This window comes from Nothoprocta perdicaria, unplaced genomic scaffold (genome assembly GCF_003342845.1).
Source record: "Nothoprocta perdicaria isolate Ctin4 unplaced genomic scaffold, notPer1 scaffold_398, whole genome shotgun sequence".
NCBI lineage: Eukaryota > Metazoa > Chordata > Aves > Tinamiformes > Tinamidae > Nothoprocta > Nothoprocta perdicaria.
In genome coordinates, this window is record NW_020455641.1 from 54,276 (window position 1) to 73,727 (window position 19,452).

Here is a 19,452-nt window from a genome sequence, read left to right on the forward strand (position 1 = left end):
GACGTCCCCACATTGGGGACGAGGACACGGACTGCAGGGTGTCCCCATGCTGGGATGAGGACATGGGGTGCACAACGTCCCCACATTGGGGATGAGGACACGGGGTGCAGGGCATCCCCCTGCTGGGATGAGGACATGGATTGCTGGATGTCCCCATGCTGGGATGAGGACACGGGGTGCAGGGTGTCCCCACATTGGGACGAGGACACGGGGTGCAGGGTGTCCCCGCACTGGGGATGAGGACACGGGCCGCAGGTGTCCCCGCGCTGGGGACGGGGACACGGGCTGCAGGACGAGGACACGGGGTGCAGGGTGTTCCCAAACTGGGGACGAGGACGCGGGGTGCAGGACGAGGACACGGGCCACAGGGTGTCCTCGCGCTGGGATGGGGACACGGACCGCAGGGCGTCCCCACAATGGGACRAGGACACGGGGTGCAGGGTGTCCCCACGCTGGGGATGAGGGCTGCTCCTCGCTGCCTCCCGCTCAACCTGCCCGTTTCCACGTGCGCAAATCAAAGGCGAAAGTTGGGGAATTCTCTTTCGTTGTTTTTTCCATCAGAACTCTTAAGTATTCAACCCAAGCATGGTTAAAGCAATTCTAAGACTTCTTAAAGGTTAAAAAAGACATAGAGATCTTCAAGATTCAATAGGGGCCAGTGAAGCGCTTAAGGAAGCTGCGGGCAGCACCGGTGACATCGGGGCCGACGGGCAGGAAAAGCAGCGCGTGCTCCGTGCGGAGCCTCCGCGCTGCCCCGCGCCGCTCGCGCTCACCGAAGCCTACGGCCAAGGAAGGCGCTTGGGGCGACGCAAATCCCTATTTGGGAGCACGRCGCGCTCCGCAATGGCTCTTTTCTTCTGCAGAACGGTCCCTCACTCTTTTGAAATCAACTTTCTTCTTCGTGCCCGTTACATTTGGCCGTACACGAGCCTCCATCAGCGCTAAGTGATTAGAGTTGGGTTAAATGGAAGGAAACGGCGCTGTTTCACAGCAGCGGGGCTCTGGGGGGCCCTGCGCCTCTTCCCGGGGGGAAAATCCACTTCCCGCCCCTCCCTGGGCAAATCCCCCAACAGGAGTCGGGATGAGCTCCCRCCCTGGCCGTGGCGGGTCCGCCTTGCCCGTCGCACGGACGCCACACGAGCTGCTCYGTCACGAGCTGCTCCATTCGGCAGGCTTTATTGGCATGCTTAAACGGTTTAAAATTGGTGGAAAAAAAGAAAAGATTTGGGCTGCTCCAAGTCCAAGGGCAGGTGCTGCAGGTCGCGGGAGGGCGACTTAGCTGAGCGTTTCTTACCGGGCATCCCTTCCCTCGGGGAATTGTGGCAGACTTCCGATTTAATTCCTTCTCTTCCAAAAAAAAAAAAAAAAAAACCACCCCAAAAGAGAGTAAAATCCCCCAAGAGACACGAGCCACTTTGGCCACGCCGGGGGGCTTTGCAGGTGGGCAGGGACGTGCCCGGGACGTGCCCATTTCCCACCTCCATCGGCAGAGCTGACGGGTTGGAGAGAAGAGAGGAGCAACAACCCGGCTGGCTTCTGCCTCTGCTCCAGGTTTCTCTTCCTGCCCAAGTTGATTTTTGGGCCCCGGGAGGCAGCGAGATTCCCCTTTCGCCTGCTGCAAGAATCAGGCTGCCGAATCGCACCCACTCAGTCTGGCCTCTTTCCCTTCCAAATATACAGATCTCCTAGCTACCAGGTTGACTAAAAATGTCCGATTTTGGGGGTCAAGTTGATGGGTTGACCAAGGAGCACACAGGGGGCAACAAAAAATATGGAGGGTCATGTGAGCTATGCCCCAAATCACCCCCCARACCCACTGAAATCCTCCCAAAGAGGCACCAGGCAGCTAGGGGGGGCTGATCCCTTATTTTTCTTGGATCTCGATGTTGCCAAGAGCTGCGAGGATGCTGGCAGGACCTGGAACGTCGTCAGTGCCAAACAGGAGGGTTTAACTCGGAGCAAAGTGACCTCCACGCCGCCAGCCGGGGCTGCAGGACGTCAAGGGCTCCCTTACAGCGCCTGCTGCRATCAACTTGGGCAAAAAAACGGGAAAAAAAAAAGACCCAAGAAACCAAGCAGAAAAAGGTCTCTGGCTTTTAATTGAAAATGTAGTTCGTACAAACCAGTTTGGTGGCAGATATGGAGTGGGGAAAAAAAAATGAGTTGCACAAATAGCCAAGCAGCGAGGGGAACGTGCCCCAGGAGCCCCCGCGGAGCCGCGACCTGCACACTGCCATTTCCCGAGAACGGCCAAGGAAGTCTCCTCGCACGTGTTACAAACAAAAAAAATCGAGCGCACACAAATGGAGATGCTCCGTGAGCGGTGTCAGGGAAGCCGGTGGCCGCGGGACGCAAGCGGATCCGTGTCTCACAGCCACGCTGGTCACAAACGTGCCTCCGGTCAGCAATCCACAGCATTGTCCAGGTACAGAAAACAGATCTACACTCTAAGCTCCTGGTTTGTACCGTGGCGCAGTGGGATTAGCCAAGAAACCTAGGCAGGAGCTAATTCCCACTGGAATTTTTGAGCCAATAACCTTGGATATGTTACRTTTTCCTGCTTGCTAAATTTGAGGGGCAAGCGGGCGAGTTTCTGCTGCTGGAGGGCATCTGCAGCATCACCGGTGCTGAGCTTAACGCCGACAAGGTTTTAACACCGTGTTAGCAGCTTTGATTTCGTCATCGTGTCATTTGCTTCTACGAAACGTGTCAGCGGCAGCTCCAGGGCCGTTAGCGGGTTCCCAAGCCCCCTGCCTGGAGCGGGTCCGGGGCTCCGTGTATCCGGCGGATAACGCGCGGCGGCCGCGGCGCCGGGCTGGAGCTCCCGGGAAGCCGGCGCCGGAGCGCGGCGCCCCAGACGTGCCTCTTGCCTCCCACCCGTGCAGGAGGTGCCAGGCGGAAAGAGCCCCCAAGCGCTGCCTGCTCTGCCCTCCGTGGCGCCACGTGGGACCTCCCTCTCCGAGGAGAACGTCACGATTCCCTGAGAAATTCGCCTCGTTTCCTGAGAAAAGGCTCATTCCCAACCAGGGGCTCAAGAAGCCCCTCTCTRGGGAGCTGCGCCTTAACCCTGCCAACCAGCTCCCGCTCCGAGGGAGCAGCAGAGACTCCACACAGAATAAAACCCCCGTTTATCATTTCTGACACATGATTTTCACACATGTACAAGACACTTAAAAACATCCTGTCACGCAGCTTGTAAACTATTAATTCACAGAAAATGGAGAGAAAAACAGGACAATCCTTTCTGATCGCGGCAGCAGAACGTACAGTTCTCAATAACGTAATTCTTTGCCACATTGCATTTCGGTTGCCTTCCAGACTGAGATTTTTCTCCCAAAGGACAAGTGAACCACAGTAAATGCTAAGAGAGATGGGCAGTGAGAAACTAGGCCTTGAAAATAAAGAACTGAACTTGTGTTCCAGTTTACGACCACATTATTGGCATGTTCTGCAGTATGAAGCTATGGGCAATGCATTGAGAGCTTCTGAAAACTGCCGTGTTTCTGCTGATCACACACACATGAAGTAAACTCACAAGATCATAAATAACCAGTAAACACAAACCCACTTTTCTTTGCTGACCACCAAAATCACGTGCCAGGCAAGAAAGAAAAATGRCAAAAGGACAGTGCTGGTGCGGAGGCTCCCTGCCCTCGTGCTACGGGACGCTCTTCTGGCCTCACATTCCACACTCGTGGAAGCAGTTTGCACGTCACGTCCAGCCTCACTTTTACTTAAACGGAGACTTTTCCTTCCAAGTATTTTCAAGTGAAAAGCAAATCCAGTCCTATCGGGAGTAAGAGCCACAATCGGACTTTAGAGGTAGACTCTGAATGTAGTGTCACTGCTTTACATTTTGCCTAACGATAGCAGCAGGAACATCCCTCAAACACCACCAGAAGGGCAGGATTTTCTATTTCCTAGCTTATCGCTTCAGAAATGGTGCAGTTCTGTGCGGAACTGGTAGTTACCTGGAGTGTCAGTGTTTCTGCTACGAGGATTAAAATGCTACGGGATGAAAATCTGCTGTTTCTGATGCAAAGTCTAGCCATAAGAGGCAGTTTGCAGCGTGGTGTGTGCTACCCTCTGCTACGCTATGGAACGTGGTAGTGTCTGGCATCACGCTGCTTCGTGCAGGCGTGATTAGAGGCGTTCAGCAAAGAAAAGAGCTGATGTTTTAGTGTTTTAGCAGCAAAACATTTCCCAGTATGTACATCTTGATTCTTTTATACARCAAACATAACAACACAACTATTCCCTGTGCAAATTGCACATACATTTGTATATGTTCACACAGTAAACCATAGAAACGCACTGGCTCTGATGGCTACTCGCTGCGTACGGACGCACGCAGATCTACTTAGCGGGGAGAGAAGGTGGCTCCTCCGTGAGCAGTGTCCTGGTGACACTTACCGTTCTGCCACAGGCCAGGAAGGAGACTCCCAGGGCGATCAGACACAGCCAGGTCTGCAAAAGAAGGAGGTGCCGGCGATGACAAACAGCGCAACACGTTACAGGCTCAGCACAGAGCAGATTCTCAAGCAAATCTGTCCTTGAAAACCTCAATTTCCCCTCTACAGGCACTTTAGTGCCTGTAAAATATGACCACATCAATATAATGGCAGCTCTCAGGAAAATAAATCCATTGACTTGTCCCACCGCTGAGGACACACGGCTCAACAGTTACTAGTGTCAAGGCCACGAGGGACCCAGACTTACCAAATAGGCCACGAAGGACAGGTAGACGACGCTGAGAATCGCAGCACCGATGTACAGAGCCAGGTGGTTGAGGGCCATGACATAGGCCACCACAAAGTACATGTTGATGGAGCAGACCAAAAGGATCACGGCGCCGCCGCCGATCTTCCAGAACCTGCAGGCAAAATGAGAGCGCGCGGGGTGAGGCGGAAGGTCCYGTCTGGATGAGAGCTGCAGGTCACGAGGCAGGAGGGAAATGGGAGGTGTGCCTGGGAAGCAGCAACACGTCTGTTCCCGGCTGCACGTAACTCCCTTTGTACTTACAACCCATTGGCGAAATCGTTCATGACGCTGGGCAGGCTGGTGAATGTCAGGACTGGGATCAAAGCGAAAGGAAGCTGGAACATCAACAAAATAGGGAAGAATTAAAAGTGGAAACCGTTCTGATTGCRTCGGCCCGGACAAACCTCCAAGGCACGTTTGCACCTGAGAGCGTTTTCTCACTGCTATCGTCAAGGCAGTTAAAGGGGCTTCCCCTAGCTGGAAGGAGGCAGCGATTTCAACCCATGGTTGATCCCTTCCACCTCCCTCCAGGGGATCACAGCCTCCCGACAGCAGCTTGCTCTGCTCAGCTGCTCCTGCAACCCCYTAGGCTGAAATACCCAGTGCTGCAGGGCTTTCCGTGAGGCTGATCCCCCAAAGCGGGCCCACTTGCTCACCTGGAGGCTCATAAGGACATTTAGGAAGTCATTCATGCCAGTCAGGTGCTCCACATCCTGAAAGATGGCAACGAGCAGGGTGGGGGTGATGGCGATGGAGCGGGTCAGCAGCACGCGGGCGAAACGGGACCAGCGCAGATTCAGGAAGCCCTGTGAAAAAAAACAGTGGCTGCTGGATGGAAACAGCACTGGGCCTTCCAGCACGGCACAGGGAGAGGGGCTCGGGGCAGCCCTAAAAGCTGATTTGCTTGAAAGGTGCATAAAGGGGCTTGCTGAAACATCCAGTAGGGCTGAGTGTCCAAGGCAGGGCTATAACACATACTATCTTTAAAGGTTTGGAAACAGAGGAGAGTCAGATGCAGAGGCACAGSAAGCAATTACCTCCATGACAAATTGTCCAGAATATGTCCCTGTCATCGTTGAGCTCTGGCCTGCAGCGAGGATCCCGATTGCCCAGATATAGAGAGCAGCAGGGCCGAAGTAACACCCCAGAACAACGCCCTGGAAAAGAGAATTGCCGGCTCACGTCGGTCTGATCCCACATCCCAGAGCTTGAGCACCAGAGTAGGCAGATTCCCCCGTGGCCAACTCTTCCACCAGCCTAATCATGGGCACCGAGTTGAAAGAGAAGGACTAATCCCTTTGGAGGGGAGGGAGGAGCATTCCCTGTGTGAGCAGCAGCTAAGGCAGGGCCCCAAGGACCTCACTCCTAGGAAGACTCAGCATGGATGCAAGGACAAACTTTGTAATGGTCAGGCTAACTGAGCAGGGGAATAGGTGGCCAGAGAACTCCTGAAGACGCCAGATGTAGTGAGATTAGCGAAGTGCTAATTTAGGCTGGGCAAAGGGCTAGACTTGAGGACCTCCTGAAGTCTTCTCCAGGCCYGGTTTCCTACTATGAGTCCCAACCTTCAGCAGTCTCTGTTTACCCCAAAAGGCAGAGCTGTCCCCAACCCAGGATGCTGGGCTGCCAGGGACGGGGCCACGCTGCCTGGCAGGGCACTCACCCCCTTGTAGATATCCACCTCCAGCGTCTCGTTGTTGCTCGGGAACAGCGAGGAGTGTGGGCTGCTGGCGTTGGCACACACCGCGCTCTGCAACGACACCAAGGGCCACGAGGCTCGACTCGTTCAGCCAGACGAAAGCCAGCAGAGCACTAAGGGCTGCGGGCAAAACCAGCAAGTGCTGCAGGCCCCGAGGTGCTCGATGCCTCCTCAGGCTACTTTAAGGGGGAAGAGCCAACACCCTTTTCTTATCTCCTCCTTTCCACAGAGGACACATTTTCCCCTTGATGTAGGGACACTGATGAGTCTCAAACCTGCTGGTTAAGCCCTCAACCAAGACAGTCCCCGTTACTGATCTAACAGCCCCGTGACTGCAGGTCAGCTGGTTCCCAAAAACCACATCCCAACGAGCGATGTCACAGCTCCAAGCAGCAACTCACCACGTTTGCATTTGTCTTTTCAAAGAAAGCCTCAGCAAAGACAGACACAACAAAGATGTTGATGATGAAGGAGATGAAGAGAGCTATGCAGGACTCGATGAAGAAATATTTATTGGCTTCTTTCACTTCYCTCTTATTTGCACGATTCACCTGCCGGGACTGAAAAGGAGAGGGTCATAGAAGCAGCTTTGAGAAACGGGAATTACTGTATTCTTTATAGCTGTAATTATACTAGATTACAGTGGGACACAGAGCAAAACATCATCTGAAGAACAAGCAATGCCCAGGAGTCCGAAATGCAGCTGGTTTTATCAGCAGGCCCATGCTAGCCAAGGGATGGACATTCCTTGTTCCCACATCTGCACATAAGGAACACGTGTCCACAGGGTCTCAACTGGCTTCTTCCGAGGGGGTTGCCACATTCCCACTGAAGCAAATGCTTAGAGGAGGTTGCCAAGTGCCCATGGCTGGGACTGCTCGAGCCTTCCAGCCACCGGTGAGCCACCCCAGCGCTCGTTTTTTGCGTTAATTTAAGCAGCGGCTTACCTTGACGAGCGCGGAGTGCAGGTACATGTTGTGCGGCATGATAACAGCGCCCACGATCCCCACGGCTTGCTCCAGCTGGGCCGTGCCGCAGTTCTGGCAGTATGGGACRAACAGCCCTTTCAGCAGGCTCCCCTGATCTGGCTTTACTGTAACATACTGGGCACAGAGACAAAATGACCCATTTCAGCCTGACGTGCACCACGCAGCAGCTTGTGCACCAGCACAGCACCAACAGTGTCTGTTTGAAGACGCTCAGGAGCTGAAACGCGGCCACCTTGCAAACAACAAGAGCAGAGCGGGGCCATCGCCTCTCATTCAATAGAAGAGAGGTTCACTGGGCAGCAGGCATCGCTCGTGCCCGTGCCCGTCCTCGAGGCAACGCTCACTACACCCCTCACTGCCAGCGTGCCATTCAGAAAGGCACAAATCAGAGCCCTGCAAACACAGACTCCGCTCCAAAGGGCCTTCATTTCAGTCACAAGGCTCTATCTCAGTGGCTTCATGCTGTCCAGAAAAGGAAATTGTCCCCAAACAGCGCTAGGGGAAGCCAGAGGGGGCCAGCGAGGGTACCTCGTATCCAAACGTAATGGCCATGATGGTAATCAGAAAGCCAAAGAACGCTTCCAGTTTTCGCAAGCCTGCAAAAAGAAAAACGCCATCAGCCACCTCCAAACAAGGCCGTGCCTCAGATTTTCCTGTCACAAGCTGAAGGAAAAAGGAGGAATTACCGTATTTGTCCAGGAAGAGAAACACGAATGTGTCAGCAATGGTGATGAGCACGCCACCCCACAGCGGGATCCTGRGGGGACACCAGAGCAGGCATCAGCTTAGAGAACACTTTGACCTCCCCTTCTAGCCACATTAAGCCCCAAATCTCCTTTTAATGAGGGTTTGTTTAGGAATGGAACCGCATTGTTCAAGGGTTTGTTTGCATTCTGACAAGACGTTTGTCTACATGGGGCAAGAGACCATAGGTTTATTTTCTGTACAAACAGCTCTGATAAGGGTTTTCCCCCTGAAACTAGAAAGCAAGTCACATGCCCACACTGAGAGCGACAGGAGTGACTTTGAGTTTAATAACTAGCTGGGACAAAACTCTACCTTCCCATTACGTTTTCCTTTCCAAGCTTCCTGCCCAAAGAGTTATCTTTCTGGCAGTGGTTTGCTGGGAATATAAGATTTGCCAGGAAGGCTGCAGCCTGGTTCTGGTGCATCCTAAAGTATAACCCAGCCACACACTATTCCCTTTTAGCAAAATAACGGCACCAAAGGCTGAGTGATTCAAGATGAATACGCCTTGGCTTAGATGAATCACCCTCCACAAAGTGCTTATTTCAGAAGATTTATGGGAAATAAATGAACATATTTGGTGCACACAGTGTCACTTTCTTAATCCTAAAATACACCAGTTTCCTGTGATGACAAATCCAACTTACTTCCCCATAGACAAGAGGTTCAGGGCGATTGCTGAGCCAATGACTTCTTGCATGTCGGATCCGATGATAGCGAGCTCGACCATCAGCCACAGGATAATCCGAGGAACCTAGAGGTACAGAAACGCCGAGGCCACTAAGAAAGGGGAAAATTCCTCTCTGTGCAATCTCCTACAGAAGGATGTGATCGTGGACAATTATACACCGAGGAAAGGTCTCTTTTTCCAGACTTGCTACTGCCACATCAAATTAATTAGTGGAAAATGGTAGAAAATTGCCATGCTATGGCTGCTCCAGAGCAGAAATACAGGTTACCCGCTAGATTTCCCCCCGCTGGGCCACAGGTCCCTCCCCACTCCCAAGACCCTCCAATCCTGCCCGCTCCGTTCCGGCAATGGGGAGCAAAGGGGCAGTGCCCTGTGGTTGTCACCGCGAGGTTGTCACCCACCTTCCGGTACTGCCGGTTACAGACTTCAGCCAGGTGCAGCCCCGTCACCACCCCCAGCCTGGCCGCCAGCCGCTGCAGCAGCAGCCCGATGATCGTGGCCAGCAGCAGCACCCACAGCAGCTGCGGGAGACAGGGAGACAGGAGTGGGTGCCCTGGTGCAACAAGGCACTACGGCCACACGCAGGGTCCCCCAGGGCACGCGAGAGTCTCGCTCGGCCTTGTCACCGAGCAGCGACAACAGGGCTTTTAGTGCCCCAAAGCAGCGGGCAGCACTGCGGTAGGAGGGCCGCACGACTCAGCGTGCTTCAGCTTTTCCACTGACCTTAAATCCTGCGACAGCGCCGGACTGTAAATCCGACTCGATGTTGCCCGGGTCCAGGTAGGCAATGCTCATGAGGAAGCCGGGCCCCGTGAAGGCCCAGAGCTTGCGGAAGCTGAAGCACGAGTGCTTGGGAAGGGGAGAGAGGAGCGGGAGGTGAGAACTCAGCTCCGCATGGGAGCCCCTAACCCTTGCCGAGAACCACCCAGCTGCCAGACATACCAAATGGCAAGGTGACAAGACACGGGCAGTTTTTATTTAATTTTTCACTGCCGTGAAACAAACGGACTCTGGTGTGATTCATTTTTCAGCGGCTCCTAAACTCTAAAGCGATTCGTTTAGTTTGGGACAGCCAAGGCAACAATCAGGGCGGGAGATGAAGCCTCCTCTGCCTGCATTGCTCAGTGAGAGGAGCACCTAAATGCTGAACTTAAAGTCTTCCAAGAAGACAGTGCTCCTGGGGGCYGGACAAGGGCCAGGTAGGTCTTGATAAGGGAACAAAGAGCTACGCTCCCTTCCCCTGGGGCAATACACAAAGAATTTCTCTGCTCTTTGGCCAAYGGTAAAGCAGGACCAAGGATTCAACCCCTTCTCTCCCAGATTTCTACCTACTGGAGCTGGCTGGCTTTGCCACCCTTTCCAGTGTCCACAGAAGGGAAACCAGCACCCAAGGGAATTACTGACACGGTGCCAAACGCACTCAGATTGTCCCGTCGGGGGAGCTGGCTACACTTACCGTTTCATCCTCAGGAATCGGGATCTTGCTGTYGAAGTAGGTGGTAAAGGGCTCCTCAGAGGAGGCGTCTGGAGGCTGCAGTGGGTTCATGCTGCTGGAAATTGTGCTGACAACCTCCCCATTTTCCCCAGAGGAGTCTTCTGGAAAGAGGAAAAAGGAGAAAATGAGTGAGGAGTTAGTATGAGCTCTCTGGAAGGACACAAAACTKGGCAGACCCACAGGAAAAGCAAAAGAGCTTGTCTGCCTTCACAGTTAGCACCAGTCAAGCTATTTCTGAGAAATAAATATGTGAAAACAACACAAGAAGCTACCCTAGGGGCCTCACCTTGTACAGAGCAGGTTGCCTGACCTCTCCCCCTTTCACACAGCGGGAGCAGGCCGGGGGAGCTGGCTGCTTTCTAAGATTTGCTACAAAAAGCTGTCCCGGGACACTGCCTGTAACGGCAGCCCAGCCACGTTAACCTAATGATTAACTGCAAGTCGAATTGAAGAGAGACGACGTGTCCACTTTTACAGGGCCACAAATAGCAAAAAAATAGGAAAACTTTAGCCCAGAGAAACAGATGTCTGAGGAGTCCAGGTAAATCCGGGAAGGATCTGCTATGGGGAGCGCTCCGAGGGAATCACAAAGCAGCATTTGTTTGGAATTAAGTGCCAAGTAGGAGGCAGGAGACTGCCTGATAATCCTGCCTTCTCTTAAAGCTTTAGAGGAACGGGGAGAGCCAGGCCGGCTGAATTCTCAGGACAGTTTCTAAATTGAATTCCTGCGAAAGATGCAYGAGGTTAGTCCAGCAACAAAGTCACAAAAAGGCAGATCCAGAACTGCACACACAGGTTGCGCGTAAAGCCTGACCCTCCTCTGGCCAGCTGCCCAAAGCCGCAGATCCCGAGGTGAGGCAATACTCACGTCTGCTACCTCTACAGGGCATCTCGCCCTACGAGCCGAAGGGCAGCGCGCGGCCCGAGCRCTCGTCTCGGGAGAGGAGAACTAAAGGCAAGGGCAGCTCTTTTGCCAAGTTTCCTATTGCATCACCAGGGTAAACTGCAGTTCGTGGCTCCTCCTCTTCCCTGCCTCCCAAGTAACTCACACACCTCTCATTTGGAGACCCTGGCTCTGGAGCTACCTGCGTGTGCGCGCGGGCAAGAGGGATCTAACCACACAMGGGCAGCTTGTTCGACCAGTTAAGCAGGGCCGCAGGAACCGTAAATCTATCGCTGGCTCATTTGAGAAGCGCGAGCGTCTGTGTCCACTCTGATATTCACGCCTATGGGAGAGCAAACCACGAATTCCAAGGGTGGTTTTTGCAGAACAAGGGAATAAAACAGATGGAAATGAAGGTTGATATGTCAGAGCAGGGCTGGTGTGCCASAGCGCCGACCTTACCATAGGACGCTTTCCGGTCTGCTCCAGGCCCCATCGTGGAATCCTTCCCGCGGCTGGAAAACTGTTTTAAATTGGCCACGTTGGCTGCAAAAGAGAGAGGGAAGGGTTTGGTTACCGAAATGTATCCAGGAGAGTAGCGACCTGCGAGACGAAGGAGAGAACCAAGAGCTACCGGCAGGGACAGAGCTACTTCTGCAGCCCTTTTCCAGCTTCAAAGTATCCCGCAGGCCAAGGAGAGTGGCCTGGAACCTGCCTGGAAACTCAGGTTGCCACAACGTGAAAAGGGAGCGGACGGCTGAGCTGGGCAAACTGGCACAACCGAAGTGTTTGCAAGCTCCTAGGCTTGGGACCCGGCGCATTGCGTAACTCCAGCCAGAGAAACAAGAGTGGAATTTCCTTGATGTGTAAAAAAATTGCACAGCATCCCTCCCCGCCAGGCATGACTATCAGCCCCGTGGTGCAGCCGACGTCTCTTCTAAGACATGATTCAACTCTTTCATCACGGTAGAAGAGGTCTAATTTAGCGCTAATTAGACCTGATTTTAGGTCTAATCCATGCAGAAGGAAACGGGGATCTGCTACAGGCCTTCGGATGAAGCCGGCATCCCCCAGACTTTACGCAGTCAACCCCTCGAAGCCGCCAAGGACACGGTATATACGTTTGGTATGTAAAGCACTCAGCCTCCATCAAAGCCTGTTACACATTAACCGGGGGCTTTCTTATATTGGCTCAGTGAGTCTCTGGGARGATAGGAGAGGAAAATATTAGCTGGGAATTTACTTTAAGTGACGTGAACCAATTTTGGGGTTTTAGAGATAAATTCACCGATTCCATCAGGAGCAAATGTCCATAGCAGTGGTTTGTAACGAAGCCTGACACACTATCCCACGCAGGGCAGGAGCAACGGCGCTTCTTGCGGGCACAAGCACAATTGTTATTTCCCTACCCGAACGCACTCAAGATTTTAAAGGGCTGACTCTRGAGTGAAGGTCAATCAAGATGAAGAGGGCCAGGGGGCCCTCAAACTGTTAGATTTGCTGCCTCTCGCTCGGACGCTCTCAGATGGCTGCGCACGAGTTTGGTCGCACGCGACTCGCAAGGACGCAGGATGTCAGATGCCACCATAGACACCACGGGTGCTACACGCTTTAGATGCACCAGCACACCGAAAGTCCCTGTCCCTGTCCCTCAGAGGCTTTAACAGCCACCGAGCAGCTCTGCGGGGAGAAGCCGTGGGTAAACACGAGGCCTCTTTCACAGCCACAACCTCCAGGCTGGAGCAAAACTTACCTATCCCAAGCGACAGTTGGGCACTTACCCTGTTCTATTTCTTCCTCGGCTTACATTTAAAGCACAGACCTAAGGGCTTTAAAAACCTACCAGTCAGCAATAAGTTGTATTTTCCGAGAGCCAGCCCCATGGGCAGGAACAATCTCGGCAGCAAGCTCCAAGAAGTGGCCGCTTCGTTCAGGAAGGCAAAGGGGAAGATCACGGGGTAAATCCCCGGTGCAGCACGAGAGCACCCGAAATATCTCCCTGCAAAACGCGTCCCAGCCCGGGCGTGAGCCGAGCGGGCCCCTATCTCGGCCCACAAGCTCCCCCAGCAAACGAGCTCCCGGCAAACGAGCTCCTGACACGCTCGTTCGCCAGCGTTCCTGCCGCGTGGGTCCTTCTCCCACGCAATTCCAACAAAAGCTGCCATCGCCTGGCACCGGACGGGAATATTCTGCCTCGCTGGATTTCTTCCAGCCTCCCTTGGAGAACAGAACTGGAATGTTGCTAAGGGGATTAAGGCAAAAAATACATCCAAGGGATGATTTTTCCCACTGGCTGGGTGAGGCCTGTAGYGAGATGCTCTCCCTGCACTCCTACAGCGGCAGGTGGAGGAAATTATAGGGCTTGCAGGACACAGAAGGAAGGGATTTATCCTTCCTTCCATCCATAACCTCTATCTTTAGGTAATTCCTCATAGGGGACGAGTGCCTTACGGGCTCGCTGGGCCGCATCCTGAGGCGATGTCGAGGCAGGGCACCGACGGTTACCCCAGCTGCAAGTTAACGGCCCAAATTCCCTCCTATGCAAGACCTGAGCTCCCATGCAGAAATATTCCTTGGAATAAGTCAAAAGGTCAAGAACGGACTACGGAGGAGCTACTCTAATCCAAAAAGCAAACACACTAGTCCTGTTCCCTAGACATTGAATACCCAGGCAGCAGATAACAGAGCGTTCTTCTGCATGCAGCGCGGCTTTTTCCTGCTGAAAAACGCGCGTTTCAGTCCAACGGGGCCGTTCGTAGCGCAGCACAGCACAAGTGCTGTCTGGTGGGGAGGAGCAAAGCCCGGCGGCTGCTCGTGCAGTGGCAGCGTGAAGGCACAAGGGTTTATCAGACAACAGGGGCTCTGCCTTGTGTCACGCAGAGAGCGGTTCCTGTGATGGAAAGTGCTGCCTTTGATGGCGGGTTCTGCAGGGCACGTCGCTACCGGAGCTCTCAGCGCAGCTGGGAGGTGCCCACGGAGCAGGGCCTGGCCTCTCCGTCCCTCACACCCCTCCTGCTCCGCGGAGGCGCCCGGCCGCGCTGCTGCTCAGCCCGCAGGAGCCCTCCCCGCTCTCGCACTCGTGACCAAGAACAAAAGCAAAATACGTGAAAACAGGGCCGTAAACATYGCCTGGTGGAGCTCCACGCGAGGCRGCTCGCCTGGCTGGCTCCACAACAGCTTGGACGAGCCCRCTCCCTGCTAATTGCTCCCCTCTTACGGTGCGCTCGGGTCACCTACGTGCTCAGCCGGGGCGAAGACACATTTCAACCTACGCCGGGATGCCCTGGGCCGAGCGCCGGGGCGCCCGGCCCTGCAGCTGCGATCCCAACCGCTCACGTATGGAAACAGGCAGCGCGGTTTATTTATTTCCTTTAGGGATGTGGGAAGAACGACACGTGGGAAGGAACGACCTAAATGCAGGAGAAAGTCTCCTAAAAAGCAGAAGGGTCCTGGTTTTAAGAGTACGTCTCTTGGCTGCTCCTAATCGTTCTCTCCTGGTTTTTGTGCCGTGGAAGGAGAGGCAGGATGTTGTTGCACACCTGAGACTTGAAGTATTACTGCAACACAGGATTAAAAAAAAAAAAGTCCTTTTGAAATGTCCCCTGCACAGCGAGGGGAGACGCAGCCCTCGGCTGAGCCAGGTCTGGCTTTACAGCAACCGCTGCCGGCCTCGGCATTCCCTGCTCCTCCCGAGCGCGCCGCCGGAGTTTGGACCCCGGGCTGCGGCTCCGCAGCGATAACGGGGCGCCCGGCGCGTGGCCTGGATCCCACAGTCCTGCCTCACGCCGGGGCTCGTCCCCAGCGCCAGCCTCGGCGCACCAACGGGGACAGGATTTTCTCTGCCACGCGCGCCCGCAGCCGCAGGACTGGGCGCACCCAGGACACAGGGCCCCGAAGGTCCCAGACAGCCTTCGGGCAGTGAACAGGGCAAGCGGGGYGGCAGATGAAAAGCAGGGGCCACACGGACGGTTCAAACGCTACGCGGGCCGGCTGCTACGGCGCAAAACACGGCGTTTTGGGCTTGATTTAAAGGAAACCAGCAAGGAGGGCATCCCACCGGCGGGATGAGCACCCGGGCGGGCGCCTAGGGCGGAAGGCAGGGGATTAAGGAGGGCGCCGTGCGGGTGCGGCCGCCGGCACCGCGACGCTGAGCGCGGGTTCGACAAGGACGGGTGGCCCCGGCCTGACGTGTGGGGCGGGGGACACCCAAGGTCACCAAGCGGCCGGGCAGGAGGTGGCCGTGACAGCCCCCCCCCAACACCCCCGTCCTTCCGCAGGCGGGGGGACCCCAGCACCCACCGTGGCGGRGGGGGCAACACCCGCCTCAGTGCGTGAGGACCCCCCCCAACCCAAACTCACCTCAGTGTGTGAGGACCCCCTCCCCCAACCAACACTCACCTCAGTGTGAGGGACCTCCCGGCAGCACTCACAGGAGTGTGAGCGAGCACCTCCCCCTCCCAGCACTCACCGGAGCGCGTGTTCCTCTATGGGCGACCCACATGTTCCTGTATGGGGGACCCACCTCCCCGGGTGCCGGTGCCCCCCTCCCCGCTCACCGCCTCCGCTGCCCCCGGCCGCCCCCGCCGCCGCCGCCGCCTCATGCCCCGGCTGCGGCCCGCGCTGCCGCGGGGCCGGCTCCGCTCGGCGCCAATCGGAGCCGCTCGGGCTCGCTCGGCTCCGGGAAGCCCGTTCGGCTCCGCTCGGGAATATTCGGACTCGCTCGGCTCCGGGAAGCCCGTTCGGCTCCGCTCGGGAACATTCGGGCTCGCATGGCACCGGGGAGGCCGCTCGGCTCCTCTCGGCTGCGCTCGGCTCCTTTCGGACTCGCTCGGGTCAGAGGCGGCCGCTCGGCTCCTCTCGACTGCGCTCGGGATCGTTCGGCTCCGTTCGGCTCCGCTCGGCTCCCCTCGGCCGTGACTCGGCTCGGAGGGGCAGGGGGACACGGAGACCCTCAGCACGGGACCAACATGGGGACACCGACCCCACTTTCCCTCCCCCTCCACCCCGGTGCAGCCCAACCACGGGGACATCAGCCCCCCGTGAAGACCCCCCCGCAGGGTGACCGGCACCCTCAGTGCTGCTCCCCTGTGGGGTCACCGGGACCCTCAGCAGAGCGTGACCACAGGGACATTTTCCCCCCTTTTTACATCCAGGGAGTTAGCGCTGTGGAGCAGACGCAACATTTCTGCCCTAAACAGAGGGGCCAGGCGGCTGGAGTTCTCTCTGATGGATGGTTTATTCCATTAGAAAACACGGATCCGTCAGGACCGAGAAGGTTCCTGAGGGTCACGCTGATGTCAACAACGTTTATCAYGTTGACAACCTGAATGTCCAGATCTTCAGCTGCCAACGTAACTAACAGCCGCAGACACGAGCTCTCTTTGAATATTTACRTTATGTCACAATAAATCTGTATTTTACCTCCTTGTCACCGAGAACATTCTGCCTTTTGGGGAAAGGAGACTCTCAGTTTGGGTTTTGCTGGATTTTTAGCCTATCTTTTGTAGGAGAAAATGCTGTTCCTTCACAGATAGCCTGCTACTCTGGAGATTCCCATGAAAATTTAAGAGTTTTTTTTAAAGTGGACAAACAATCCTGGCTGCCGGAATTCATTCCTCACTTTCTCCAAGTATGCAGGTTTTGCAATCTTCATTCCTTGTTGCTTAAACAAGAGAGCAAAACAACCACGTGGGACATTCCCCAAAGCTCTGAATCCAGGAAAGACGAGAGCAGAGATCTGGGAAAAGGGAGGCTCGGCAGCTGCTTGTTTCACCTCACCTCTTCGGAGGATGGGCCGAAATCCCGGCTCAGAGCGGGCATAAGAAGACAACAGGGATAAGAAACACACAGCAGTGCCAGTGTGACCACAAGCCTTGCGCTTTCCCATTGGGATGCGCCCAGGAAGGGGCAAATGGCCTTGAACAGCTTCCTTGCTTGGAAAGCGGGCACCTTTCTGCATGCAGGTTCAAGAAACGGTGCAGATTCTGGGATTATATGCCCCTCAGAGGAAGATGCCAAAAATCTATCTTGTTCCCAAAATACTAGTGAAGAATATCTCTCAGAGGGGGGAAATGAAATGACTGCCTTTTGCAAATATATGTGTGTATATATATACACATATAAATTTATATCTTTTTTTTGGAGCTATACGGAATGCTATGTGGAAAGAAGCTCCCTCTCCTGCAGCCACAAAGAGGTTTTCCAGGAGCGGCTTTCCTAGCGCTAGGATTATCGATACTCACCCAGCTCACAGGACGGCGAGTTCTGCTCCAGCCTGTATTTCTTGGGCATTGCACAGCAGGGCTGCTGCTTCTTGCTCRGCTGTTTCTGGGACAAGATAGCGCGGGCAGCGCTCCTTCCTCTATATACGAGGTGTCCCCACCCGTCCCGCCGGCTCCCTCCCTCCGGCCTCCGCCCGGGCCAGGGGCAGCGCAGGCGGGAGCCCCGCTCCGGCCGGCGCGGGGCACCGTCCCCCCCGAGACGCTCAGCAGGCAACTCAAAGTCTTCCGAGCGCAATTGCATCTATTCCCGCCTTATCGTCGCTGTAAAACTGCCCGAGGGGCAATTAATGGGACGGCCGCGCGCTTTGATGCGGAGCCTTTTGGGGAAAGGGGGTTATGCRTTCACTGGGGCACGTTATCAACCCCGGGGCTCCATTAAAAAGCCATTTGGGGGAGCATCGGGAGCGCGCCGCTGATTAGCGCCGCAGAGCGGCCTGGACTCTGCTCCACTGGGGCCGTTGGACAGATTAGAGCCCCAACGGGCAGCGCGGCGCGTTTTCCAGCCGCCGGTACGTGCGGCGGTGATAAGACATTCTGCCTTCCCCTGGCTCGATCAATACAATATATTATCACCAATTCCTGCTGGCCTGAAACGCATGAAAGCGCATTGATAACCCCCTGGTTTCCCTCAAAACTACAAAAGGGCCCTGGTGYCTCTCTCTGATAAGCAACAGCTGAATGTGCAACACATAAGAAGCCCTGTGTACAAGGGTGAGAGGCTCGGTTGTCAGCTAAGAAGGGCAAAGACACCTGTGTGCGTGACTGCTTCCACGCTGCTCCCGCTCCCCTCGCGCCTCCGAGCGGCTCCCAGTGGGTTTGGGAGGCTTTCTCCGAAGAGGAGACGGCGTCCTCCTTGGAAAAGCATCTTGGAGAACTCGCGGAGCACAGAGACGATGCTGGAAAAGCTGGAAATGAGAAAATACAGCGCTTGGCTTTAGCAATGTCATAGGAAAAAAATAAAAGAAARTAAAGCTTAGGGTAAAGGAAGAGATCGTCTTTAAGGCTCCTGACMCTGTTTCCCATGACAGTCTCATAGCCAAGGAGCAAACATGACCTATATGGAACTACGCGGGACCAGCTGCCAAACTGGTTTGGCCGAGCGGGTCACGGGCATCGCGCTGCAGAAGGGAGGGACGTCGGCGCGAGGCTCTGCTGCCCGCGCCCGCGCGCCCAGCGGGGCCGCCCGCGCCCTGCGCCTCCACAGTCCGGGGATGGCTGCAAAACAGGCAGCGACTCGGAGGGACAAACACACCCAGGACAGGGACAGGGCGGCTGACGGGAGCAACCCGGGAGAGGGACGGGCCTCAAGCGGAGCTGCCGGACAGGGAAACGGGGCTCTGCGAGGGGAAAGCTCCCGGAGGATGGGATTCGCACCGAGGGAAGCAGAGGCTGCACAAGGGAAACCTTCCCAGAGGCCCTTAATGGGGGCTGGAAATGGGGAGCCCTTCATGGGGGGAAGGGGGTGGAAGAACCCTTCMTGAGTGGGTGCTAAGGGAAGGGATCCTTAATGAGGGCGGAATAAAGGAGAGGAGCCTTAGAGGCGAAAGGAAGGGACCCTTAAAGGGGGCTTTGAAGCGGACTCTCTTATCAGAGGGTCGAATTGGCCTGAAGGCTGGGGCTAACCCTAAACGGGAAGCCCTTTAGTGAGAGGACCCTTAATGAGGAGAGCTGCTCACGGACGGAGCTCCGTGGGGACCTGTCATAGAGACCCTTAATGACGGGGCCTGACGGGGGGTCCCGAATGCGAGCGGGGCTTCATGGCGGCGCGCAACCGCCGCCGCCATTGCCGGCGCTGCCTGAGGAGCCACTTCCGCCCGCCCTCACGTGACCCCCGCCGCCACTTCCGCCCGCCTTCCCTCGCCCTTCCCGCCCGCGCCGCCTCCAGCCAATCAGCGCCCGCCGCGCG

At 55.5% G+C, this 19,452-nt stretch overlaps 2 protein-coding genes and 1 long non-coding RNA gene across 3 annotated transcripts in view; 1 reads left to right on the forward strand and 2 right to left on the reverse strand.

Annotated features, from left to right (window-relative positions):
• Positions 1 to 11,803, reverse strand: part of SLC11A2 (solute carrier family 11 member 2) — a 13,227-nt gene extending 1,424 nt beyond the window's left edge. Inside the window, exons 1-15 of the mRNA XM_026045069.1 lie at positions 11,728 to 11,803; positions 10,344 to 10,483; positions 9,611 to 9,736; positions 9,289 to 9,408; positions 8,844 to 8,950; positions 8,136 to 8,206; positions 7,978 to 8,045; positions 7,408 to 7,563; positions 6,862 to 7,020; positions 6,425 to 6,511; positions 5,799 to 5,918; positions 5,418 to 5,567; positions 5,023 to 5,096; positions 4,720 to 4,873; positions 4,414 to 4,467 (exon numbers count right to left, since the gene is read on the reverse strand). Coding sequence (XP_025900854.1) covers positions 4,414 to 4,467; positions 4,720 to 4,873; positions 5,023 to 5,096; positions 5,418 to 5,567; positions 5,799 to 5,918; positions 6,425 to 6,511; positions 6,862 to 7,020; positions 7,408 to 7,563; positions 7,978 to 8,045; positions 8,136 to 8,206; positions 8,844 to 8,950; positions 9,289 to 9,408; positions 9,611 to 9,736; positions 10,344 to 10,483; positions 11,728 to 11,761 — 1,620 coding nt within the window. The 5' untranslated portion in view covers positions 11,762 to 11,803. The remainder of the gene's footprint in view (positions 1 to 4,413; positions 4,468 to 4,719; positions 4,874 to 5,022; positions 5,097 to 5,417; positions 5,568 to 5,798; positions 5,919 to 6,424; positions 6,512 to 6,861; positions 7,021 to 7,407; positions 7,564 to 7,977; positions 8,046 to 8,135; positions 8,207 to 8,843; positions 8,951 to 9,288; positions 9,409 to 9,610; positions 9,737 to 10,343; positions 10,484 to 11,727) is intronic.
• Positions 11,804 to 16,482: 4,679 nt separating this feature from the next.
• On the reverse strand, positions 16,483 to 17,617 carry LOC112952247. The gene is made up of 2 exons (XR_003250351.1): positions 17,508 to 17,617; positions 16,483 to 16,927 (listed from the first exon to the last, which is right to left on the reverse strand). It is a non-coding gene; the product is annotated as an uncharacterized LOC112952247 (long non-coding RNA).
• Positions 17,618 to 19,303: 1,686 nt separating this feature from the next.
• Positions 19,304 to 19,452, forward strand: part of LETMD1 (LETM1 domain containing 1) — a 4,242-nt gene continuing 4,093 nt past the window's right edge. The window contains exon 1 of the mRNA XM_026045089.1: positions 19,304 to 19,370. Coding sequence (XP_025900874.1) covers positions 19,304 to 19,370 — 67 coding nt within the window. The remainder of the gene's footprint in view (positions 19,371 to 19,452) is intronic.